Here is a 27,310-nt window from a genome sequence, read left to right as displayed (position 1 = left end):
ACTCAAAAAAGCCAATAAAATCCATTGTTTACAGATAATAAATATATCCAGAATTTTCCGTTAGATCAAAATTTCCTTTTCCTGAGTTTCTCTGTTCTAGAGCACAATTTATCATTTCATATACAGGAACTTACTAAAATCAGTTAAAGAATCCATGGGGACCGAAGCTCACCAAGCTCAATATATTTTTACATCACTGACATCTCTAGCCTGCACAAGGCAGCTGTGAACCATCAAGCCCTGGGAGCCAGGCACTGGCAGTAATGAATATGGACTGTGAAGAAATATGGACTGCAGTGACACTGGGGTGACATTCCAGAGCCATCCACAACAGTGCGTCTTATCTTTGAAAAGACACACTCCTCTGGGAGTCTCCCCAGGTAAATGCATTTAAATTCGAACTACTGCATATAATTCTTAGACTCCATGAAACCTATCCAGTGAATTCTTAGAGGTTCAATACCCCAGATTGACGTGAAGAACTGTTGATCTACACTTCTACCAGATACCCATTTTCTCCTACTACGGAAGAGTCTGCAGCACACCCCTTCCCAATTCCCTTCTCACACTTTGGCTACAACAGTAGACAGGTATGTGTGTTGTGAGGAAAAGGAGGGGCTGTAGTCCGCTTGCAGCCTAGTGATGAGACTATACTTCTTTAATTATTGCCCTTGTTTTTAGTTATTTCAGGGCTGGTCCACAGAACTTCAGGGGAAGCATAAAATTTCTTCTCTCCTTATAAGAATCCCAAGATTGGTCAGTTGACCAGAAGCATAAAGAAGATTTTGTACAGTCAAACATGCACTGGGAGAGTGTGGCAGAATTGGAAGTCTGCTGGTCTCTCTGTAATATCACATTAAGGAAACCACCTGGAGGTTGACATTGGCCCCATTCCTTCCCAGGGAACAGATCTGGTTCTAAAACACAGAAATGCCTACAAGGAAGATCTGGAATTAAAATAGTTCTCATCACATAAAATTCCTCTTCCAGGTCCTAGATAAAGTGGCGACTCTGTATCAAGGCCAAAGAGCTGAAGAAAGAGGACTCCTTTTGGCTGGGGTTTCATATTGCTCTTGCAATTCAGTTTCATCTCATCTTTGCTCTTTCACTCTGTGGGTACCAACAGCCTTGCCAGGTATGAGGAAGTATCCATTACTGTTACTTATTCTGACTATATTGCACAAACATGCCAAGTAAAGATGGAGCGGAGGCCTTCGCAATTACTTTTGCTTTGGACAGATGAATGGCTGAAGTCCATCTAGTCCCTCAGTTGTACCTGTTTGTATTCCAAGCACCGTGAACATAGACGTTCAGAATCCCTTCGAAATCAAGATGCCAAATATCTGAAATCATTCCCCAGCTCTGACAAAACTTGCCTTCTGTAATCTGGAGAGAAAGCAAGAATTTGTGACTACTGCTGACCACATCTGGAGCTGCCTTGAGGGTGACCATCAGAACCTTGAAACCACAATTTTCACTGAGGATTTAAACCTCAGATCACCTTTTATTTGCTTGGGGATACTAAGGGTTCAAGGTGACGTTAGGGACGTGAAAAACATGCTGCAAGGCCCCAAGAGACCAGATGCTGTGGTAAACGAGGGTCGCCACTAATTTTTCATGATGACTTCTTCACAAGACTCACTCAAGCACAAGCAAAGGAGCCACCAATAATCAGGTATGTACTATACACAGATTGGACCTGCTGGGAACAGGTCATGGTCCTCTTACACAAACCTGCATACAAAGGTCCCAGAGCTTGGCATTTTGGTCCAGGCTTAGCGAATTCCTTCCTGCTGGGAGCATTAGGACAGAGGGGGTTGGCCACCCTCAGTTGAGCTGTCATACCCCGAGTCCAAAGCAGCAGATCATAGGCCTCCTCTGCTGCCTCATGCCATACTTCAAACATGATGGCTGGGCTTACACACCTAACCTACTTGAAGCTTCTCTCTCCATGTTCTCTCTTCACCTCTATACGGGCTGGAGGCTGGCACGGACACTCCAAGCTAGAGAACAGCAAGGGGCTGCCACAGGGGATCCTGGGCAAATAATTAGCTAAAGCATCTAGATTAGCATAATGATGGGGAACACACAGGCAAAAAAAAGGACGAAATTTCCAAAAGGTAAATTTCTATGTATTCACATCTGATCTTCCAAAGGTATGTAAACAATTTTTTTCCTACCATCCCCCATCATTTGCATAAATTTTTGTCAAGTCCAAATATAATTTAAAATGAGGTAGGTAGTTTCTTGCTTCTCATGTCTTTGTCTTTGTGGTGACTGTCGAGGCCTAGGCCGTGAAAGCATTGGTCTCCCGCATAGGGCAGTGCCAAGGGTGGGCACCAGTGATGGTGCCACTTCTCAGTTGGCTATTTTCTCAATCTCATCCAAATCATCCGTGTCCAATCTTTCTATTTTCTTATCTGGGGGGTAAACAAGATTTGAAGAGAGATCAACATGGGGTTACTATGGACATTCAGCTGAAGCCACCTAGGAAGGGGCAGCACAGCAGGGAGAGAGAATGACAGGGCTCTGCCCTGCCCAGGAATGGGACACACCTCGGGCCACAGCAATCCTTCGCTTGCCCCCAAAAGCTTCCAGTGCCTGAGCAATAGGGCCCTGGTCACTGACAGCAACAGTCAGAGCCCCAGGCTCCCCAAGCCCGGCCACGGGGGAACTGTCATTCGAGTCACCGAGTCCCGAACTCTCCAGGTGTGCTGCCTGAGAACTTCCACACTGTAGGAAAGGATGTGTGCACAGGGACAAAGGCCTCTCTCAGGGCCACAGGAAAACCTATCCTTTTCCCCTCTTCTCCCCACTGACTTCTCCCACTCAAGAAAGGGCACCAGGCACAGGACCCTCCAGGGACTCACTAAAATGCTCCTGGATTCTGTTCAGGACGTTCATGCTGTGCTTGCTGTCAACCATGTTCACTGCCAGGCCCCTCTTGCCAAAGCGGCCGGTGCGCCCGATCCGGTGCAGGTAGGTCTCGTTGTCTGGGTTCCCATCCTTGTCCACGGGAAGATCAAAGTTGATGACAACAGATACTTGTTCAACATCGATACCTGCATGAGGGAGAGTTGGAGATAGAGAGGGGTGAGGACAGGAGACAAAAATCACTGTCGCCCACAGTCAGGCCAACGTACACCAACTCCAGGTTGAGAGAGAGTCTGGGACAGGCAGGAACCGGGTACGAGAGAGGCACATAGACAAGTAGTGGAACCCAGAGGTAACTGGAGTTGTAGCTGAAAACTCGCTGGCTGCCCTGGGAAGAGCAGGCTCCACGCGCAACCAGTCAGCTGCCTGTACGTCTCCTTCCACCACAAGTCGGGACTGCCGGCTTCTGTGTAAGTTCTCATCAACTGAGGGAAATCCAGGCTCTCACAGAAAGGAATGTCACCACCAACCCCAGCCATCTCCCTGAGCCCACCTGAGTTTTCCATATACAGGGATTTCTCTCGCTAATGGGGCCTGGGACTGGAGCCTGGGAGACCAGGCCACACGCTCTGCTCACCTCGGGCACACACGTTGGTGGTCACCAGGACCTTCTCTTTGCCCTCTCGGAAGCGCTCAATCACCGCAGCCCTCTGCTCCACCATCATTTCACCACTCAGCAGAGCCACCTGGTGGCCCTCTTTTGAGAGCTCTGCTGCCAGCCAACTAGCTGTTTTGCGGGTCTGAAGTGAAAAGAATTGTTTTAAATGAAGAAACCTGTTAAAAAAAAAATGAAGTTACCTGCAAAAACGTGGCTTACAGTCATTAAAATACATGAAAGCAGGTTAGGCTTAAAATTTCTCCAATAGAATTTTAGCCACATGATTTTTGGGGGATGAATTAGAGTTGAGCCTTTAACAACGCAGGGGTTAGGGGTGCTGACCCCTCACACAATTGAAAATCTCACATGGCAGAAGATCATGGCTTGAGCAATGGTGATGGCCCCGTACAGGTTACATAAGGCCTGGAACTTCTCGTCTCTGTTATTGCAAAGGACGTAATACTGCTTGATGGTGTCCAATGTCTCCTCCTCGCGCTTCAGTTTGATAACGTTTGGGTCTGGGACCACTTTCTGGGCAAACTTCCACACAGAATCTTCAAAGGTGGCAGAGAAAAGCAGCATCTGGCAGTTCCTGGGCAGCATCCTGCAAGGTAAGGCCCAGGCATTTTGCATGACCCCAAGGTTCTCACTGGAACCAACAGATGCAGCCTCCCCAGGTTTGGATGGTCTATATCCCCAGGAAGGCTGCAAGGGGGGAAGGAGGAGGAGCAGAGCTGGGGTGGGCACAGGAGTGAGGTTGGAGTCCCTAGGCTGCCTTCCTCAACCCAGGCTGAGAGCATAATCAGTGCTGACCTGGAAATGGCCCATCAAACAAATGCCACTGAAAGTACTACAGTAGAGAACCTGATAGAAGCAAGAAGAGGTGTTTGAAGTAAAGGGAGAAGATGCCACAGATCAAGAGGTTGAGAAGTTCCCCTCTGTTCAAGAGTTCCTACCTCTGGATGCGGATGCTCTGATCTTGATGGCCCTGGGTAGCTATCATTACGTCAGCCTCATCCAGGACAAACACCTTGATCTTTCTGGGGTCAATGAACTTGAGCTTAGAGCACCAGTCCAGGACAGTCCCAGGTGTGCCAATGACAATCTGCTCACTGATCTTCTGACCTCTTTCCACTGTGGAGACCCAAGATGATTTCCATGGTTATATCCATAGCAAAGCCTGCTCTCCTCTCTAAGAACTTCTAAAGCTATTATGTATTTTAATGCAAATGTCTTGCTGTTTGCATTAATATTTAAGGAAAAGTTAGGATATCACTACAGTATTTAATGACCACAAAAACAGACAAAAATGCTGAAAAGATACAAGTATCTGATATCTTTATTTTTTTTCTCAGTCAACATCAGTCCACCTAGACCAGAATTTTCTCTTCAGAACTGACCTGAAGTTGGCATTAGTTCATTGAATGTAGAATTGATTTCTGCTAGTCATAAAATCATATTTGTTTGAAAGATCCATAAAACTCAACAAAGTCTCAACAAGAAAACTCTTCAAAGTTCTTATCTTGCCCATGCACTCTGTCCCCTCGGCTATACTGACATCTATTTCAAATAAGTCAGTTGCGTTTCCTCCACCCAAGTCAATAAACAGGATTTATCATGAAAAGCTTTATCTTCTGAAAGAAATACAAACTGCCGCTCTTAGGAAATGTGGTTCCCCGACGAGGACTGGCAGACCGTGACATATACTCAGTCGTGTTTAGTGCAATATTGACAAGAATTTGGCTCTTCATTTTGAATTAGATGGGACCCAGTGATTCGCCTTTTAGTCCTTGAAGAACTAGAACCTTGACCAGAGATGCACAGGCTCCCTCTAGTCACAGACAAAATTCTGCCCAAATGTAAATGTTGTGTCAATTCTGACTTCAGTTAAATAAACCAATCACTGTCCCCAACAAAAAATTTTTTAGAATTCTCTATCTTTCTAACACAAATCCAAATTGCAAAATTTTAAGTATCTTATGATTATCTTCCAAAAAGTTTCATTATCTCATTTACTTTTCAGAACTGACCTTTAGTTGGCATTAGGACATTGTGTATGTAGAATGGATCTCTGTAAGTCATAAAGTCACATGTTTGTTTTAAAGATCCATAGGACTCAACCAAACTTTATTTTTATTTTTTGGTGGCTGAGGGATTCAACCAAAGTTCTAACAACGCTTTTTAAAATACTTAAATATTGTTAGTTGTAAAATAAACTAAAGTAGAAAAGATGGATAAAGAAAAAAGAATAACAAAATAAGCCCCAACAGTCAGTCAGTCACCATTACATTCTAGGTTTTCTTTCTTCTAATGACATGAGAAAGAAATTAGGCAATTAAACAAATCCAGAATGTCAAAGTTTTTATAAGTAACTGGTCTGATATGTCCAAAGAGTCAAATGTAATAGAGGAGGAAAAGGTGGGGGAACAATTCCAGACTGAAGGAAAGAAAGAGATAAACTACAAAATGCAACACATAAACACCAATTCGATCTTGGTTCAAAAACAAAACAGCCATAAACACTTTTGGGACAATTTAGGAAGAATGAAAGTAGACTGGATATCATTCTAGAGAATCTGTTAATTTTCTTGGTTGTGATAAGGGTATCATTGGTATGCCAAAGAATGTCTTTATGAGATGCATGCTAAAGTATTTAGGAATAAAAAGAAAATACTAAAAAAAAAAAAAAAAATTTTACCAAAAAAAAGGAAGAAAACAATAAAAAAGCATTTAGGAATAAGGAAAACACAGATATACAGATAAAGCAAATATGGTCCAGAGTTCAATCCCTGTACCACCCAGCTGCCAAAAAAAAAAAAAAAGATAGAAAGAAAACATGGCAAAATGTTAACTTTTTAAATCTAAGTGGAGAGCATACACGTATTCATTGTATTATTTCAACTACTTGGTATGTTTTCAAAATAAAAAGTAATTAGGTTAATGACTTATGATCACATACTCACATTTATTGCCTCGAACAGCATAAGCTAGCTTCAGTTCAGGGTAAAATTTGCCCATCTGTTCAATCACTTTTCCTGTTTGAAGGGCGAGCTCATATGTTGGGGAGAGGCACAGACACTGGTAGGGAAAGAGTTCAGAATGAGAATTCAAGACAATCGCTCTTTTTTGTTTATTTGTTTGTTTTTAAAGATGACCGTAAGGGGATCTTAACCCTTCACTTGGTGTTGACAGCACCACGCTCTCCCAAGTGAGCCACGGGCCGGCCCCAACAATTGCTCTTTTGTAAAGGGGAATTACTATTAGGACTTAGTCATTGCTCCAGCTGAGGATGAAGGAAAAAATAGGTAAATTTAAGTGTATACCATTTGATTCTTTCAGCTGCAGAGCGTAGGGGTCAAAACTCTGACTGGGTAAAGACACTTGAAAATAGCTATTGCCCACTGGAGTCCAATAACCTACCCATGAGCAAGGACCTGAAATTCCAATTGGAGATTAGCTTCCGTTTCACTTTCTCAGACAGTTCTCAACTTTTTATTTTTATTTATTTATTTATTTATTTTTTAAATTTATTTATTTTTTTTAAATTTTATTTTGTGTTCTCAACTTTTTAAAAGATTACAATTGCACAGTTGCAGATGAAGGAGGTTTTCCCTGAAAGTAAAGGAGCCGAGCCTGTCACCAGTATCCCAGAACTGGCAAACCATGGAAAGGAGAACAGGATTTCTGTTCCCAGAAGATCAACCACATTGTTCGTGCTCAACTTAAGGAGTTCTAGTTTATGTAGAAAGTAATACACAGCTTGGCTTTTAATCAGTCAAATGGAATTCCCCTTCTAGCTATGTGTTAGTAGAAAACCCAAACTCACCAAGTCCTTACCTGAGGATATCTGTTTGCAGGTTCTACTTGGCTGAGCATGGCCAATACAAAGGCAGCTGTTTTACCAGTACCAGACTGAGACTGGGCAATTAAGTTCTGTGGGCTACACAAGAAAAACTGTTTAGGAGCTTAAATCTCAAGTAAACTTTTAGTTAGTAAAAACGAAGAATGAAGCTTAAAAACTTAGTATTCAAAATTCATTTATAGAAGGAGATCTTTGGATTCTGAGAGTTATATATGATAGCTTCACAAGTACAAAGCACTATAGAGAGAAGATTTTCTGGTGGGATTTGAAGCACTCTATATCTTTTATCTATTCTCTACCTTGCACAAGTGATTCTTTGAAAATGTGAGTTGGCTCACATCACTTTCCTGCTCAGAAACCTTCCAGCCACTCCTCATTTCATTCAGAGTACAAGTTAAAATTCTTACAATGGCCTGCAATGTCCTAACTAATCTGTCTCCACATACCTATTGGCTCTCAAGTCCTACTACTCTCTCTCTCCTTTACTCAGCTCAATCCACTCCACCACAATGGCCCCAATGTTGCTCTGAAAACATGCTAGCCATGTTCCTGTCTCAGGGCTTCTGCACTGGCTGGACTCTGCCTGGGACAATTGTCCCCCGATGATAACATTCTAACTCTCTCCTCTCCTTCAAGTCTTTCCTTGGATATCACCTACTTGATGAGATGCTACCCTAATCCCTTGATTTAAAAGTGTAACCTAGTGGCTGGCAGGTTAGCTCAATTTGTTAGTGTGGTGCTGACAGCAACGAGGTCAAGGTTTTTACCCCTGTACCAGCCAGGAGCCAAAAAATAAAATAAAATAAAAGTGTGACTATTTTGAAATGCCTTAAAAAGAAACATGTAGGCTTCTAATGGCAGCATCTGAGGAAGGCATGGCTAGAGCCACGCCCAGCCTTAAAGAGGGCAAGAAGAAGCCCCCGAAGCAGCCCAAGAAGCAGGCCAAAGGGATGGATGAGATAGATGAGGCTTTTAAGCAGGAACAAAAAGAGCAGAAGAAACTCAAGGAGCTAAAAGTGAAGGCCTTGGGAAGGGACCCCTGGCTACAGGTGGAATTAAGAAATCTGGCAATAGGTGGCCAGTTAGCTCAGTTGGTTACAGCACAGTGTTATAACACCAAGTCAAGGGTTTAGATCCCCATACTGGGCAGCTGAGCCCCCCAAAAAAAGAAGTCTGGCAAAAGTAAGCTGTTCCTTATGCCTGAGGCAATGGTGACCTTTGATTCCATTCCTATTTAAATATCTTGATTCCCTGCTATAACATCTGCTGCCAGTTGTAGTTAGAATGAAGCATTGTCTTGGAGCCTGTTGTACATTTAAGAATAAACTTTTGTTTAGAAAAACTCAAAACCAAAAAAAAAAAAAAAAAAAATCCCAATAGGATGTACTGGTGGAAAAATATGGCTATATGTTTGAATATTTTCACACTAAAATGTTGGGGGTAAAAATTGCAATCAGGTCCTTGGTATTTCTCATCTCCCTTATCATGGCCTATTTATTTTTCTACATAGCACTTACCATCTTTTTTAACAGCTTTATTGAGATATTTCACATACCATACAATTCATCCACTTAAGGTATATATTTCAATGATTTTTGGTATATTACAGTATTATTATTTTAATTGTAGTAAAAAATATATATCATAAAATTTGCCATTTTAAACACTTTTAAGTATATAATTCAGTGGCATTAACATTTATAATTTATCACCTTTTAACATAATATATACTTACTTTTATTTTTATTTTTTTAAAAAAGATGACTGGTAAGGGGATCTTAACCCTTGACCTGGTGTTGTCAGCACCACACTCTCCCAAGCGAGCCACGGGCCAGCCCTAGACTTATTTTTAATAAAAGTAAATTATCTGTACTCTAAACTAGAATGTAAGCTCCTGATGGGTAGGGATTTTGGTCTGCTTTATTCACTAATGAATCCAAGTGCCTAGCACAGTATCTGTTATATACCAGGCAATCAATTAATGTTTGTTAATGAAGAAAGGTACTAGATAATTTTCTCAGGTCTTTTCTAACACTGACAATCTAAAAGCAAGCATCTGTGAAAGCATTATGATCCACAAATACAAGTGATCAATGTGAAACCATCTAATAAATATTCCATTTATTCACCTTTAAGCATGCTCAAAGTCCCAAGCTAAAAAAAAAAGACATTGTCTGGAAAAAGTATCACTGTTATGACACAAAACAAAGAAAACTTTGAGAAAATACATACCTATTTTTAGATAAATAGAAAAAACAGTTTCAGAATTTAGGATCATATGCAATAAAATTTTACATAGTCATGTATAACATAGGGATCAATTTTTATAAAAAGTTCCTCATGCTCTAGAACCTTATTACTCAAAATGTGATCTGAAACCAGCAGCACCAGCATCACCTAGAAGCTTATTAAAGAAATGTTTTTTTTTTAAAAAAATGACCGGTAAGGGGATCTCAACCCTTGGCTTGGTGTTGTCAGCACCACGCTCAGCCAGTGAGCGAACCGGCCATCCCTATATAGGATCTGAACCAGCAGCCTTGGTGTTATCAGCACCGCACTCTACCGAGTGAGCCACGGGCCGGCCTTATTAAAGAAATGTTGAGCCTCAGTCCCCACATGAGACCTACTGAAATCAGAATCTGCTTTTTAATACATCCTATGAGATTCACATGCGTATGAAGGTGAGAGAAGCACTGCACCAGAAAACCACCTTAGTAGTTGTACTATTAAGGTCTTCTAGAACACTGTTTTCTGCCTACTATAATTGACATAATAAATTTTATATATCCATATAGGGAAATAATTGTGTATATGAATGATATAAATGTGTATTTACCAACATAGAAAGATGATCAAATAATTTAGTTAAAAATACAACATATAAAACATTACATATAGTTTCATTTAAAAAATTATACTTATATATATTTATATAGAAAAAACTAAAAAAAAAAAAAAGAAATTCTAGAATTCTCTACTCCAAAATGTTAATAGTGTGGGGAGAAGGAGATTACAGATAATTTCTTTTGTCTATTTCTCACTGTTTTCTAACTTTTCTACAAAGAGCACGTATGAGTATACTTGTATTACTAGTATAACTTTTTAAAATAAAAAAATTCAAAAAATCAGAAAATTAAAAATGGAGAGCCGACCCGTGGCTCACTTGGGAGAGTGTGGTGCTGATAACACCAATGCCAAGGGTTCAGGTCCCTATATAGGGATGGCCGATTAGCTCACTTGGGAGTCGTGCTGACAACACCAAGTCAAGGGTTAAGATCCCCTTACCAGTCATCTTTTTATAGGGGAGGGAAGAAAAAAAAAAGAAAATTAAAAATGGAATATAGTTGTATATCAGGATACATACGGTTCAGCAAGCATCAAAGGCAATGCGTTCTCTTGTATCTTGGATGGACGGTTGAAACCCATGGCATAGACTCCCTGGAGAAGCTGTGGTTTCCTAGAGAAAGTTTAACATGAGAGTCACAGTCACTTTGGTTGAGGAAAGCAGCAAAATATCTGGGGAATTTTTTCTCTTTTTTACTGTTATATCACATAGCTTATAAGTGACAATAATTGAGTTGTGCTGAACTGAACACAATGTGTGAGTGCAGCTAAAGCTTTTATAGATTACCTGGAAACTTTACCTAATATCCCAAAGCAGCTAAATTATTTCATCTAGCTTGTGTTAACTAAAAATGTTCTGCTGTGACGAAAAAAAATATAACAAGACCAGGCTCTCTAAATGCAAAGTGGAAACAAATACTCATAGCTGAAAAATTTAATAGGCCTAGGCTCTCTAAAAGCAAAGTAAATAAATACTCACAGCCGAAGCTCTTCAAAAGACTTCACCGAGTAGAGGGGGGAATTTGGATCCCGCTGCAGGACTTCCACTTGGTTTGTGTTATCGACAAGGTTGCTTCTGATCAGCTTGTTGAGTAAGGACTGGGCAGCTCTGTCCTCTGTCAGGCAAAAGAAAGCAAAGATTTTTAAAAGTCCATGAAATCCACCATGAGTTCATCTGAATTCAATTGCCACTGATATTTTAAGTAATAACATGTATTTGTACTGGTCTTTCTAATTCAAGGTATATCATAGTTTTGATTTATAAATATAATTAAAATAGTTTGTTTTACTAAAGAGAAAGATTATGATACTCACTTCCCTAGTTAGAGCCTCATATTCTTCTCCAAAATACTATTCTAACTGCCCTTCTTTCCTAAGGTTATTTATTCCTCCTATATAGACCCAAATATTTGCTCTCAATTTGCACTCAATATAAACTAAAATTCTTAGCTTAACAAATGTAAATTGCAACAATGAAAAATAAGGGAGTTAACAAAGTCTGTATACTGACATCGTATAAGCTGTTCACATCTTGTCATCCATGTTAAATGTGTCAAAATATCATTAAGTTGAATTTTATTAGACAATGGGGATGCAACTTAAAATTTCTTTTATAATGCCTAGTACAAGATAATCATTCAGGGAATATTTCCTACTGCTGCTGAAGTTCATCAGTTGTTCAATGTAAAATTCCTCTAAAATGTAAACAATTAGAATTCCTTCACCTACTGATTATTATTATTATTAACTTTTTTTTGGCGGCTGGATGGTAGGGGGATCCAAACCCTTGACCTCGGTGTTATCAGCACCACGCTCTCTCAAGTAAGCTAACTGGCCAGCCCTCACCTATTGATTATGTTGAACTTTTATAGTAGCGCTGTGACTCCTATTAAAGTCAAGCCAAGTTGGGTATAAAAATGAAGCTTCATAACAATCTATTTTCTTAGAGTGCAGAACCTTATTTATAGCTCTAAGACTGTATTACCTTTCTCTTCTTCATCTGCCTTCTCTGCATTAGCATTGGTCTTGACAACAGCACCTTTATCAGACACAAAGTGGCCATCATTCAAAAACACATCCCACACCCAATAGTTGAGACAATTCAAATTTTACGACATTAGAAGTGTAAAGGCCTGGGGAGCATAAAATAAATGAGGAAACCAAGCCACTGATAAAAACATTTTATTGTTCCTAAACAAGCAAAGGTATGAAACACTGTTGCTTATAGTATTTCAATTCTTTCCTATTCCAGGTCTCCTCACCCTACCTCAAAAACTAATATTTATTTCCCTTTTAGCATCAATTATTTCTGAAATATTACAGCAAGATGATTACAGCAATGATCAGAAACCATCTTGATGCTCAACAGAAGAATATCTATGCAAATAATATTTTATCAATATGTGAACATAATATTGTCATTAAAATTCTATGTATATAAATATTTTAATATAAATTGTTGACTAATAGAAATATACAGTAAAACAATGTTGCAGTTATGTGAAAATATACAGAAAAAACTGTAAGTGAATTCAGAGTGAAGTAAATGTTACATTTCCCTCCTATAATATTAAGTACAACAATAAACATTTAATGGAAATCTCAGATTTTTGATAGATATGATTTCAGAATAATTAGAATAGGTAAACTCTCAGGATGCTCATACTTTGTCTATCTTATCTCAAATTGAGAAACATTTGAAAAAGCAATCTTTCACAGTACAGTCCCATAGTAATAAATTTAATAATTTATAAGCCAATTAGTTATCCTCATTCTTACATTAAATACATGTTGGTCATACAATCCAGTTTGTTGATTCCCAAATCAAACAACTGCCAGTATCTGCCAAACCCATCTGGTACAATTTTTTTCCCCGGAGAGTTGTTACGCCAAAACGGAAATACTAAAGGAAATCACATTTGTTTTCAAACTAGCTTTTAGTTACTCACCATTGGCATCTGGTTTGATTTTCTCTTCCTTAAGATGCAAGTTGCTCAACTAAATGGAGAATATGGGGGAGGGGAAAGTGTCAGGAAAATCACTTAAAAGATTCTGAATCAACAGAGCCTCCCTAATGAAGCTGGGGAGAAAAGAGTCACTTTCAAGACCGACTCATTAGGTACATTAGAACAGATTCATTAGGTTGGTCTGCAGGGCTCTTTCTCTTTACTGAATGTTTGAACGAGAATAAACAAAATTTCTCATAAATGCAGCAGCAGAAAAAAATGATTACATCACTCAATATCCATACTTCCTAATTACAATTCCCAGAGAAAATTATAATTTGTGAGTTTGCTTAATGCTCTGATTACAATGACTCTCTCAGTGAAGTATCATTAGGGTTGTAATTCTCTCATATTCCAAACAAGAGGAAATTTAAAGAGATATTGGAAAATGCAGACACACTTGGTAAAATCAAAATACCAACAGGCTGACGTGAGAATAGAAAGGAAGAGACAGATCAAAGGAAGAATTATTAGGACCTTGATTAAACACTGTAAATTAGAGATATCCTGGCAAGACTTATCTCCCCTTTTAGAATGCAAATTCCTTAATAATAAGGGATATTTCTATCTTTTTTTTTTTTTTTTTTGTGACCGGTAAGGGGATCGGAACCCTTGGCTTGGTGTCGTCCGCACCGCACTGGAATATTTCTATTTTTAATTGATCTTTGGATCTAGTACAAAACAGGTGCCTTAATCATAAAATGTGTGTGTGTGTGTGTGTGTCTGTTGGGTGGTGGTTGGCTGGTACAGGGTCCAATCATAAAATGTTAAGTGGGGCCAATGACATCAAGTAGAAAAGGGTAAAAGACTGAAAATCACCAAAATCAAATGGTTATTCCTTAAAGCACCAGCAGGTTCTGTACATCTTGAGGCTCACTTCTGTCTGCACTCTAAGTCCAATGGGAGCAGGGAGGAAGGAGGGGGAGGTGCAAGAAGGAAAACTTTATTTGTTTTAATGGGTGAATAGTTGGAAATGGAAAAACTCCACTTCTATTCATGGAAACTGATGGAAAGTTTCTGTTGTGTGTCTGCTTTGGTGTTGGGGAGGGGGTAAGCAGAGGGGGAACACTCTGGAGAGATTGGGAAGGAGAAAATTGGCAAAAAAGGAAATCATCAAAAAGCAGTGAAAATCCTTTAACAATTCTGAAGGATAGAGAACACATGAACAGATAATAAATATGAAGCCACCAGTCCAGTACATGATGTGTAGTAGGTGTTCAGTACATTTTAGTCTTTCCTAAAGCACTTCCCCACATCCTACAAATGAACCTAGTTTAAGTCTAGTACTCAGAGCTGTTAAAAAAAGAGACAGAGGGTTCTGGTCAAGACGGTGGAATAGATGGTCCCTAGAGTCACTCTCTCCCACAAATCAACCAATTTATTTATTTATTTATTTATTTATTTATTTATTTTAAAAGATGACTGGTAAGGGGATCTTAACCCTTGACTTGGTGTTGTGAGCACCACGCTCAGCCAGTGAGCGAACCGGCCATCCGTATATGGCATCCGAACCCGGGGCCTTGGTGTTATCAGCACCGTACTCTCCCGAGTGAGCTGGCCCTGTTTTTTAAATGACTGGTAAGGGGATCTTAACCCTTGACTTGGTGCTGTCAGCACCAGGCTCACCCAGTGAGCAAACCGGCCATCCCTATATGGGATCCGAACCTGTGGCCTTGGTGTTATTAGCACCGCACTCTCCCGAGTGAGCCACGGGCCAGCAACCAATTTACAACTATAAAAAAGCAACAACAGCCAATCTGGGGCTGCTAGAGCTCAGGGGAAGAGGAGGAGAGACATACAGAGTGTATGAAGGCAAGAGAAGCCTCGATAAGAGAACAAAAAAACTGCTCAGAGCATTTCATGCCATGGCTGCTTTAAGGCTAGAGCTGCTGAGTGCATGGAGCAGGAGCTGGCTGTGCCCTTTGGATGAAGTTGCTTGGAGGCGGCAGGGGAGAAGGGGGCCTTGGTGGTCCCCAGAACAGCAAAACCACTAACAGGGTTCCCATGGATTCACACAGGAGCAAGGAGCCACAACAACTGAAAAAAAGGCCACTCAGAGGCTGGTGAGTCATCACAAGGGACTGGCGAACAGCCCATCCCATGGAAAGTGTTTGGAGCATGGGGGGTGGGGGAGATGGGCCCACTAGGAGAACACTGGGACACAGCAAGGACAGCCGATCCACCCCCCAATCAGCATTGGACCACTCAGAGGAGACTGGTCAGGAATATAGAATTGCATGGGGTGCAGTCTGATGAAAAGACTCAGGCCCAGATCAGAGTTTCTATACAACCCAGGTGCACCCAGTCTCTGGAGAAGTACCTATAAGGTCAACCATTATAACCCTGAGCTGCACAAAAAGCCTTCCCTATGGAAACAGCAGCAAAGCAACAATTTAGCTCAACCACACAGCTCAAGTACTGGTTCCCACAGGAAGTTCCCCCATCTTAGAAGTAAGCAAAGGACAAAAAATTAGTTTTGGTCCAGGCACACCACCAGTGCCTCGGAGCCCACCAGGGGACCTGAGGCATGAAGCTGAGGACCAGACCCCACCCCCACAACCAGGCACACTGCCAGCACCAAGGAGCATGCCAAAAACATCACCTCCATGTGGGTGGCCCACCACAGCCACCACAATAACCACAGCTGCTATGAAAGCAGCTAGATGCCACAACCACCACCACACAGATGGTCCACTAGCCACTGGAGTGCATTGACACAAGGAGAGTCACCAGTGGAGACCAAAGAAAAGAAGAGGATGTCTCTCTCCACAAAGCCCATGCCAGAGTGACAGAAGAAGCATCTGCTCTATGATAATATTGGGGGACCTGATCACACCTCTCAGCATTGGACAGATCATCTAGGCAACAAATCAACAGAGTAACCATTACTTTTTCAGAAGGAGAGAAGAAATCTAGGGTTATCAGTGGTGGGAGGGGAGAGGGAGAGGGGGATAGGGAGAGATTGGACAAGGGGCATAAAGAATAAGTACAATTTGTAACAATATACATACTAGTAATATTGATTTGATCAACATATGTCAACATTGAACCCCCAAAATATATATAATCAATTATGATTGAATAAAAATTTTAAAAATAAAAATAAACAAACAAATAAATAAATAAAGAGACAGAGACAGAGATACTGACTGACTTACTGGCAATATTTGTAGGAGTAAGGTTAACAGTGTTCTTTCCTACAGTGATAATTACTACCTAAAACAAATGACAGGATTAAGGTATAAATGAGTTAATGAGGCATAAATAAAGTATAAATGAGTTAGAAATATCCATTACTATAAAGCATTGTAATATTCAACAATAAAAAGATATTCAAAGATAAAGATAAAAGAATCATTCTTTTGTTGATAATTATTCTAATCATAGTTAACTGGGTAAAATGCACTGTGTAGGAAAAGTTGGTAGCAACAATGTAAATAAAACCAATAGATATTGTTTTGATTACAATGTATCATAATTCTGAAGAGGTCCAGCACAATCCCAAAACACATTCAGCCCTCACTTGGCTGTAAGGATCTCAAAGCCTATAATTCAAAAGCAGCACTGCAGTGACATTCATGTTACCCATTGTAGTGTCAGTGAGCTGAATGCTGAAACTTATGTTGAAAGCAGTTAGTTCAGATTTTTGGTTTGCTCTATTTATTTGGACCAAAAGGAGAAACCAGTTTATCTTGCAACTTTATTAGAAACCATTTTTAAACCCAGAAAATTAACCAAAAGGCGAAAAAAAAAAAACCAAACCCAAAACACCCACTTTTTTCAAATCACCCAAAGCCCTGCTTTTTATAATATCCACATTTTTTCAATGTCTTTAATAAATATTTTAGTTTTAAAGATGTTAAAATAATTGAACACTATAGTTACTTCATTTTATTCAAAAGCTACTTAAGAAAGGATTCTTGAGACATAAGGGAAGATGTAATGGTAAATGAACTATAGTCGTCCCTCGGTATCCATGCGGGATTGGTTCCAGGACCCTCTGGCAGACAGTAAAATCCGTGGGTGCTCAAGTCCCTTATATAAAATGGCGTAGTATCCGCATAAATCCTATGTACATCCTCTCATATACTTTAAGTCATCTCTAGATTACTTATTATTCCTAATACAATGCCTACATGTCACTTCATTTACGTGGATTTAATGTAGTACTCAGTGTACAAGTTTTGCTTTTTGGAACTTTATGGATTTTTCCTTTTCTGAATATTTTTGATCCATGGTGGGAACCCATGGATACAGAGGGCTGAATGAATAGGGAATGCCTTAGGCAAAACTGTGAAGTAGGAGACAGAAAGTCTTACTCACTCCTCAGTTTCTTTCTTTCTTTTTTTTTTAAATTTTATTTTGTCGATATCCATTGTGGCTGATTATTGTTGCCCATCACCAAAACCTCCCTCCCTCCTCCCTCCCCACTCCTCAGTTTCTGAATCCCTTTTACCCTCTAAATTAAAAAAGAGGTCTCCAGTGGAACAAAGGGGGACAGAGAAGAGCCACTTAGGAATGAGAAAATAAATATAAACAGAATCTAATATTCTCTTATCTAAAATGAATAAGAAATGGAGCTTGATGAATATTTAAAATACAGACTGAAAAAAATCACCTTGCTCTGTACATATCATAGTCAACTATGTCAGACAATGCCTGTGGGAAGCCTCCATGGGAGTTCCACAAGACAGAGGGTAACAGGCATCTTTACTTATTCAGTTTTAGAATCAGCTGACCCTTGAACAACACAGGTTTGAACTGTTTGGGTCCACTTATACATGGATTTGTTTCATTAAAACTGTAAATGTAAGGGCCGGCCTGTGGCTCACTCGGGAGAGTGCGGTGCTGATAACACCAAGGCCACGGGTTTGGATCCTATTTAGGGATGGCTAGTTAGCTCACTGGGGAGCATGGTGCTGACAACACCAAGCCAAGGGTTAAGATCCCCTTACTGGTCATCTTTAAAAAAAAAAACAACTGTAAATGCATTTTCTCTTATCATTTTCTTAAAATTTTTTTCTCTATCTTACTTTATTGTAAGAATACAGTACATAATACATACAACATACAAAACGTGTTAATTGACTGTTATATCGATAAGGCTTCAGGTCAATAATAGGTTGTTAGTAGTTAAGTTTTGGAGGAGACAAAAGCTATACATAAATTTTTTTGTGTGTTTTTGTTTTTGTCAGCTGGCCAGTACAGGGATCCGAACCTGTGACCTTGGTGTTACCAGCACCATGCTCTCCCAAGTGAGCTAACCAGCCAGCTATTATACATAAATTTTTGACTGCAAGGGGGTCGGCACCCCTAACCCCACATTGTTGGAGGGTCAACTGTACTGTGATCTATTATAATTTACCTGGGCATGGTTAAATAGATACACAAATCTTATTCATGTTCAACTAACAAATCTGCACAGTATGGACAAGTAATTTAAATGATTCCTGAAAAGAAACTGTGAATTACAGATGATGATAATAATAGAAACAATAGTGATTACTGTATCAGGCATGTCCATAAGTCAATGAGATAGGTACTAGGATTATTCTCATTTTACAGAGGAAATTAAGGCACAGAGAAGTTAGGTAACTTGCCCAGGTCACATTAACTAGTAAGTGTTAAACCCAGAATATGAATCCAAGTCTGTCTGGCTATAAAGTCTGAGGTCTTAACCTCTACATAATAGTGCCTCTCATACATGATACTAGATAATCTCAGAGAAAATGACTAATCTTAAAGATAATATAATGCTCTAAAAAAAAAAAAGATAATATAATGGTCTAGCTGCTTTGAAAAATAGTCAGGCAGTCCCTCATAAATTAAACATAGAGTTACTACATAACCCAGCAATTCCACTTCTAGATATATACCCAAGAAAATAGAAAATATATTTCCTTCCCATACAGGACAGCCACAAAAAAGCAAATAAAATATATATGTCCATACAAAAACTTATATATGAATGATCACAGGAACATTATTTATAATAGCCAAAAAGTGGAAACAACCTAAATGTTTCAATTTGGATCACCTGATGAATGGATAAATAAAATGTGGTATATTCATACAATGGAATATTATTTGGCAATGAAAAGGAACAAAGTCCTGATACATGTTACAACTGATGAACCTTGAAAACATTATGCTAAGTGAAAGAAGCCAGTCACAAAGGGCCACATATTATGTGATTCCATCTATATGAAATGTCCAGAAGAGGCAAATCTAAAGAGACAAAGTAGATTAGTGATTGCCAGGGACTGTGGAGGTTGCAGAAAAATGGGAAGTGACTGCTAATGGGTCAGCATTTCTTTTGGGGATGATGAAAATGTTCTAAAATCTATTATGATGATGGCTGCACAACTCTGTGAATATACTAAAAAATCAATGAAATGTACACTTTAAAAAGATAAGCATATGGTATGTAAATTATGTCTCAAAAGCTGTTATTAAAAAGATATGGAAAAATTCTACCCTAATGCACTAAAAATAGATTCCCAAGATTCAGTTTTGTAAAATGCAAGGTTTTATGGTTGAGAGGTTAATAAAATGGCTGGTACGGGCCTGCTGAAAACATCAGGGCTAATCGTTTTATACCTGAATTTTTATCATCACAGGACACATTATTATGAGTTTCTATTCTATTTTAAAGATAATTCTAATATTACAAACTCAAGCAAAAAAGAAAATGACAAACCTACCTACTTCTAACAAACTCTCTTAGGTATATTAATAGGTACCTATTAATAACAATCTAATCCAATCTGACAAAAAGTTAATCAAAATATTCAAAACTATAAGGACTATTTGAAATATGTATTTATGTCTACACTGGCTAATGACATGGTTTTTTCTAAGTGTATATTGTGCATTAAGACACTGGCTAATGAAAACAGGAAGCCAGCACAAGGAAGTACAGGAAAATATTTTAAAACATTATTTCATCTTTAACTCAGTCTTTATTACTTCTGTATATGTTTTAATTTTTTTTTTTTCTTCTTGATGGCTAGCTGGTAGGGGGATCCGCACCCCTGACCTTGGTGTTATAAGGCTGTGCTCTAACCAACTGAGCTAACCGGCCAGCTCCCTGTATGTGTTCTATAATGTGCATAATATATTCAGTAAAACAGCACTGATATGTAGATTTTGAGAGTTCATGCTCAAAAGTTTCTTTCCAACAGAGCCATATAATGGAAAAACAAAGTATAGTTCATTTACTCAACAGTGCCTGTTAGGATAGGCATAAGAAGTGCTATGATAATGGGTACACGAAGGGCCACAGTTGAGGGAGAGGAGGCCATAATGAAAATGGGAGCAGTAAGTGGAAGCATGTATTCTGAGTACTGAGATCTCCATGCTACCCCCATCCTCTCCTCCCACTCAGATTCCAGAACACAGAGTCAGACCTCCATTGTCCAGGCAGGAAATTAGAGGATCCCTCTGCAAAATCTGGCCAGTCCAGGAGAAAAATTCTCAGGACATTACCATGGGACACTAAAGAGGTACAGTTGGGGTCAGAACTAACATGCCCCACTCATGCGTTTAGCACTTCCATTCATCTTTTTTTTTTTTTTTTTTTAAAGATGACCGGTAAGGGGATCTCAACCCTTTGCTTGGTGTTGTCAGCACCACGCTCACCCAGTGAATTAACCGGCCATCCCTATATGGGATCCGAACCCGTGGCCTTGGTGTTATCAGCACCGCACTCTCCCGAGTGAGCCATAGGCCGGCCCCTTCCATTCATCTTTTTAATGGCCTAAACTTTTCTTTTTGGCTGGTACAGCGATCCAACCCTGGACTTTTTTTTTCTAAATATTTTTGATCCATGGTGGGAACCCATGGATACAGAGGGCTGTATCAGCACCACACTCTAACCACCCACTCATCTTTGTAGTCACCCATTCTTAAGTATGAGTAGACAATTACAGACATCTGAGAAGTTTTCATCACGAAAAAAATAGATACTGAAATAAATAGATGAAAGGCACTTCATAGGAAACAAAGACTGTGCAGAGAGAAGGAAAAAATTTATGAATATCCTCAAAATGATGGGAAGATATTACAGTCATGAAAGCAGCACAGGGCATTTTTTGTAAAAAAAAAAAAAAAAAAAAAAAAGAAAGAAAGAAAGAAAGAAAAGAAAGGAACAGTAAGGGAAAAAGAAAAAAGTTAGCTCTTGAAATTAAAAACATGTTAGTAGAAACGAAATAGCCTAGACAGTAGTTGAGAAAATCTCCCAGGAAATAAAGCAAAATAATACAAAGATGCATACCAGCCAGCTGCCAAAAAAAGAGACAAAGATAGAAAAAAGAAAAAACAAAAGGATTTTTCAACAATGGGTGCTGGAACAATTAGACAAAGATGAACCTCAATCCATACCTCCTACTACATAAAAAAATTAACTCAAAATGGATCATGGACATAAACGTAAAATTTAAAACTACCAGATTTCCAGAAGAGAAGCTAGCTGGTTAGCTCAGTTGGTTAGAGCACAGTGTTGATAACACTAAGGTCAAGAGTTTGGATCCTGTACCAGCCAGCTGCTGGGGGAAAAAAAAAGATTTCCAGAAGAAGAAAACGCAGGAGAAAATCTTTGTAATCTTGGATAAGGTGTATTTCCTAGAACACGAAAAGAATTAATAATGTAAAAATTAATATACTGGGATTAATAAAAATTGAAAATGTCTACTTTTCTAAAACTTTTGAGAAAAAGACAAGTTGTAGTCTGGGAGAATACAGTACATGTTAAACATATATATAATAAAAGACTTGTATGCAGAATATATAACGAACTCTTCCAGGGGCTGGCTGGTTAGCTCAGTTGGTTAGAGGGCAGTGTTGTAACACCAAAGTCAAGGGTTCAGATCCCTATTCCTACCAGTTTTCACTCCCCAACCCCCTGCCCCCCCAAAAAAGAAAAACTCTTCCAACTCAATAATAAGAAAACAATCTGATTTTTTTAAAAAAAAGATGACCGGTAAGGGGATCTTAACGCTTGATTTGGTATTGTTAGCACCATGCTCTCCCAAGTGAGCTAACTGGCCATCCCTATATAGGGATCCGAACCCAAGGCCTTGGTGTTATCAGCACCACACTCTCCCGAGTGAGCCACGGATCAGCCCTGAAAACAATCTGATTTTTAAAAGGGAATAAGATTTGAAAAGCCTCTTCAGTTGGTTAGAATACAGTGTTGTAACACCAAGGTCAAGGGTTCAAATACCTGTACCAGCCAGCCACCAAAAGAAAAAAAAAAGCCACCTTGAAGAACTTATATGGATGGCAAATAAGCACATGAAAAGATCCTCAAAATCCCTAGTCAGAGAAATATAAATTAAAACCACAGTAAGATACCACTATACACCTATTAGAATGAAGGAAAGATGGACAATACTGTGCAAGTGAGGATGTGGAACAATTTGGAGCTCTCAGATTGCTGGTGGGAATGCAAAATGGTACAGTTACTTGGAAAACAATTTGGCATATAACTTATAAAATTATATACACTTACCATATAACCCAGCAAATCCTACTCTTAGTTATTTACCCAAGAGAAACGCAAAATATGTCCATACAAAAATCTGTATGTACCCTAACATACGGAGTAGCTTTATTCATAATCATCCAAAACAGGAAAATGCCCAAATGTCCGTCAACAGATAAAAAGGAACGAATTACTGATACATGGTTGAATCCCAAATGCATTATGCTAAGTGAAAGAAGCCAGATTTTTTAAAAGGTTACATATTATATGATTCCACTTTATGACATTTTGGAAAAGGCAAAACAATAGTGATAGAAAACATTTCAGCACTTCCCTGAGAAGGGTAGGGAGAAGGCAGTGACTACAAAGAAGTTCCAGGGAACTTTGTGGGAACAGTGGAGATGTTCTGTATGCTGACTGTGGTAGTGGTTACAGAACTGTATGCCTTTGTTAAAATTCACAGAAGTTGAGTTCCGGTCAAGATGGCGGAAGAGACGGTCCCCAGCATCAGTCTCTCCCATGAATCAACCAATTTTCAACTATAAAAATGTAGCAACAGCCAAGATGAGGCCACTGGAGCTCAGGGGAAAAAGAGGAGAGACCTATGGAGTTCATGAAGTGGGAGAAGCCACGATGAAAGAAAGAAAAAACTGCTTGGAGCATTTTGGGCCACAAATGCTTTAAAGCTAGAGCTGCTGAGGGCATGGAGCAGGAGCCAGCAGAAGCCACAGCTGTGCCCTTCAGATGGAGTTACTTGGAGGCAGCAGGGGAAAAGGGGGCTGGCCTTAGTGGCCCCCAGGACAGCAAGACCACTAATAGGGTTCTCGTGGACCCACGCAGGAGCGAGGAGCCAGAACAGCTGAAAAAGGGGGGCCATTCAGAGGCCAGTGAGTCATCGCAAGGGAGGGGCACAGGGCCCATCCCATGGAAAGTGTATGGAGCATGGGCAGTGGGAGAGATGAGCCCACCAGGGGAACTCTGGGACGCAGCAAGGACAGCTGATACGCCCCCCAATCAGCGCAGGACCACTCAGAGGAGACTGGTCAGGAATATAGAATTGCATGGGGTGCAGTCTGATGAAAAGACTCAGGCCCAAATCAGAGTTTCTATACAACCCAGGTGCACAGGGTCTCTGGAGAGCCAGAAGTACCTACAAGGTCAACCATTAAACCCTGAGCTGCACAAAAAGTCTTCCCTAGAGAACAGCAGCAAAGCAGCAATTTAGCTCAACAACACAGCTCAAGTACTTGTTCCCACAGGAAATTCCCCATTTTAGAAATAAGCAAAGGACAAGAAATTAGTTCCGGCCCAGGCACACCACCAGCGTCTTCGGGCCACCAGCAGACCTGAGGTATGGAGCCAGGGATTGGACCCTAATCCCACATCCAGGTATACTGCCAGCACCTTTGGACCCATCCAGGAGCCCAGGGCTTGGAGCCAGGGACCGGACCCCCCCCCCCGCCCACAACCAGGCACACTGCCAGTGCCAAGGAGCATGCCAAAAACATCACCTCCACGTGGGTGGCCCACCACAGTAACCTCAACTGCTTCGAAAGTGGCTAGACGTCACAACCACCACGCAGATTGTCCACCAGCCACTGGAGAGCATTGACACAAGAAGAGTCACCAGCAGAGACCAAAGAAAAGAATAGGATATCTCTCTCCACAAAGCCCATGCCAGAGTGACAGAAGAAGCATCTGCTCTATGATAATATTGGGGGACCTGAACATACCTTTCAGCATTGGACAGATCATCTAGGCAACAAATCAACAGAGTAACCATTACTCTTTCAGAGGGAGAGAAGAAATCTTGGTTATCAGTGGTGGGAGGGTGGAGGGAGGGGGGATAGGGAGAGATTGGACAAGGGGCATAAAGAATAAGTACAATTTGTAACAATATGCATACTAGTAATATTGATTTGATCAACATATGTTAACATTGAATCCCCAAAATACGTATAATCAACTATGATTCAATAAATAAATAAATAAATAAAATTCACAGAACTTTACCACTAACAAAGGTTAATTTTACTATATGTAAATTATGCCTCTATAACCTGACTTTTAAAAAAGTTAAAAAGCCAGTCCAAGAAATCCAACATTCAACTAATAGAAGTTCTGGAAAAGAGGAAATGAAGAAAAAACAAAGGGGAAGAAATCAATAATGAAATTACTCAAGAAAATTTCCCAAAACTGAAGGACAAGTTTTTTAGATTGAAAGGACCTACCCAGTGCCCACTAATAATGGATAACAGACCTATACCAAGATATATCATCATGAATTTCTTAATACTGCAGACAAACAGAAGATTCTCCACCCTTAGAAAGGGAAAAACAAGGAATGAGAATGGTCTCAAACATCAACAACAAATACAGAAATGTAGAAGGCAATGGAACAATGCCTTTAAAATTTGGCAGAAAAATTATTTCCAACCTACAGTTCTATACCCAGCCAAACTATTATCCAAATGATAGGTCAAAATAAGGAATAAATCAAAAAAGATGAGAGGGGATACAGAAAAGAGAGGATCTAATAAAAGAGAAAGGAGGAAGGAATCCCCAGAATGAGGCTGAAGGCAGACCTATCTTGTTCCCCCTCAATCCCCCAAAATAAATTCTGCTCTAAACACAGAGGCAACTAATCCCATTTGAAGCAGACTAAAAGGCCTGAGAGAGAGAATTGATAGAATACTTCATGTGTCTGAACAACATGAGATAAACTTAGACGACTGGCAGAAAGTTTAGGGTTGAATTGGTAAAAAAAACACACAAAAAATGAAGCAAACACAAGGCAATTAAAAATTCCAACGAAAATAAGTTTTATAGGAAAGTAAAAGTATTAATGAGTTAACATAAACATGGAATACTAATCTAACTAAAATTACAAAATTACAACGAAAAGATGTGGTATGTGTGCATATGTGGTGGGGGAAGTAAGATGGAGGAACTATTTGACTCTTTAAACTATGTGCATATATAACTTTTTTTTTTTTTTTTTTTTTTTTAAAAGATGACCGGTAAGGGGATCTTAACCCTTGACTTGGTGTTGTCAGCACCACACTCAGCCAGTGAGCGAACCGGCCATCCGTATATGGGATCCGAACCCGGGGCCTTGGTGTTATCAGCACCGCACTCTCCCGAGTGAGCCACGGGCCGGCCCTATAACTTATTTTTTATCAACTATAAAAAAATAGGACAAGGGGCTGACCGGTTAGCTCAGCTGGCTAGCTGATAACACCAAGGTCCAGGGTTTGATTCTTGTACCAGCCAGCTGCACCCCCCCCCCCCCGCAAAAAAAAAGTTCAAAAAATAAGACAAAATTCTTCTTCTCAAGATATTCACGAAATAAGTACTAACAGAAGTAGGTTCAAAGCCCTGCAAGAATTTAGAGTGCTTAGGTGGGAGAAATTAACTCTACATAATAATATTTAACACACATAAATGGTCCCCACGTTCCGATGGCTTGGTTCACAACTTTTCATTTTTTGATGGTGTGAAAGTGATACACATTATCACAGTAGAAACTGTGCTTCGAGTATCTGTACAACCATTCTGTTTTTCAGTAAAGTATTCAATAAATTACATGAGGTGTTCAACACTTTATTATAAAATAGGCTTCGTATTATTTGACTTTGTCCAACTGTAGTCTAATGTAAGGCTAAGCTATGATGTTCAGTAAGTTAGGTGTATTAAACACAGTTTCTTTTCTTTTTTTTTTTTTTTTTTTAAAAGATGACCGGTAAGGGGATCTTAACCCTTGACTTGGTGTTGTCAGCACCACGCTCACCCAGTGAGCTAACCGGCCATCCCTATATGGGATCCGAACCCGTGGCCTTGGTGTTATCAGTACCGCACTCTTCCGAGTGAGCCACCGGCCGGCCCCTAAAGACAATTTCGACTTAGCTATATTTTTAACGTAGGAGGTTTACCGGGACTCAACCCCATCATAAGTCGAGCAGCATCTGCATCTTGGCCCAGAAAAAAGAACAAAGTTAAGCGGCCCCAGACCTATGAGTCAATCACTCATCATCACTAAGCAAGCTGAAGCACACAGATGTGAGTAAGATATGGTCCCGGAGCCCAAGAAGCTCATAATCTGGAGGTGGAGAATGACACCTGAAAAGGTGACTACAATGCAGGGTGATGAATGCAATCTACGATTAATCCTAATGCCAGGAAGACAGGCAGGGGGCGGGCGCTGTACAGAGAGCAGCAGCACTCACCTGGCTTACGTAATGCGGGAGAGTAAACAACGCCAGCTCCGGGTCCAGGCTCCATCCCTCCCCTAACCCCACCCCAACCCGGCTCCGACCGACCTAGGGAGTATCCTTTCTCGGGGGTCGAGTCCCCGACCAGAAGTGGTTCCCCCGACCCTTTTAAGGCTGAAGCCAACTCACCGACTCGGCCGCCGCTTCCTGCTCGTCCACTGCCAGGGCCCACGAGTCGGTGGCCATGGTCCCGGGCGCGGGTGGGACGCTCGCGCTGGCGGCCTCGGAGGCTGGCGCGGCGCGACCGTGGGATCCGGGGGGTCGCGGGGAGCACGGCTCCGACCCCACCGAGGGGGAAGTCATTCACTCCAG

General features: G+C 40.3%; 1 protein-coding gene and 1 non-coding gene across 4 annotated transcripts; both read right to left on the bottom strand.

The window, feature by feature from the left end:
• On the bottom strand, window positions 1-27,310 carry DDX19B (DEAD-box helicase 19B). Of its 3 annotated transcripts, none has more exons than XM_063110888.1 (12): window positions 27,128-27,310; window positions 13,187-13,235; window positions 12,223-12,276; window positions 11,218-11,353; window positions 10,759-10,851; window positions 7,370-7,472; window positions 6,496-6,610; window positions 4,489-4,666; window positions 3,899-4,136; window positions 3,512-3,674; window positions 2,871-3,062; window positions 1-2,420 (listed from the first exon to the last, which is right to left on the bottom strand). In XM_063110888.1, exons 1-12 carry the CDS (start codon window positions 27,299-27,301, stop codon window positions 2,359-2,361), a joined length of 1,557 nt encoding a protein of 518 aa, XP_062966958.1. In that variant the 5' UTR covers window positions 27,302-27,310; the 3' UTR covers window positions 1-2,358. The 3 variants fall into 3 exon arrangements, with proteins under 3 accessions (XP_062966958.1, XP_062966960.1, XP_062966959.1); XM_063110889.1 differs by lacking the exon at window positions 1-2,420 and adding an exon at window positions 2,653-2,733; XM_063110890.1 differs by lacking the exons at window positions 12,223-12,276; window positions 13,187-13,235.
• On the bottom strand, window positions 18,440-18,513 carry TRNAT-GGU (transfer RNA threonine (anticodon GGU)). Its single transcript has one exon. It is a non-coding gene; the product is annotated as a tRNA-Thr (tRNA).

Source organism: Cynocephalus volans, chromosome 10 (genome assembly GCF_027409185.1).
Source record: "Cynocephalus volans isolate mCynVol1 chromosome 10, mCynVol1.pri, whole genome shotgun sequence".
In the NCBI taxonomy this organism is placed as follows: domain Eukaryota; kingdom Metazoa; phylum Chordata; class Mammalia; order Dermoptera; family Cynocephalidae; genus Cynocephalus; species Cynocephalus volans.
Note: the sequence above shows the minus strand (reverse complement) of the source record. Positions and strands in the feature narration are given on the sequence as shown.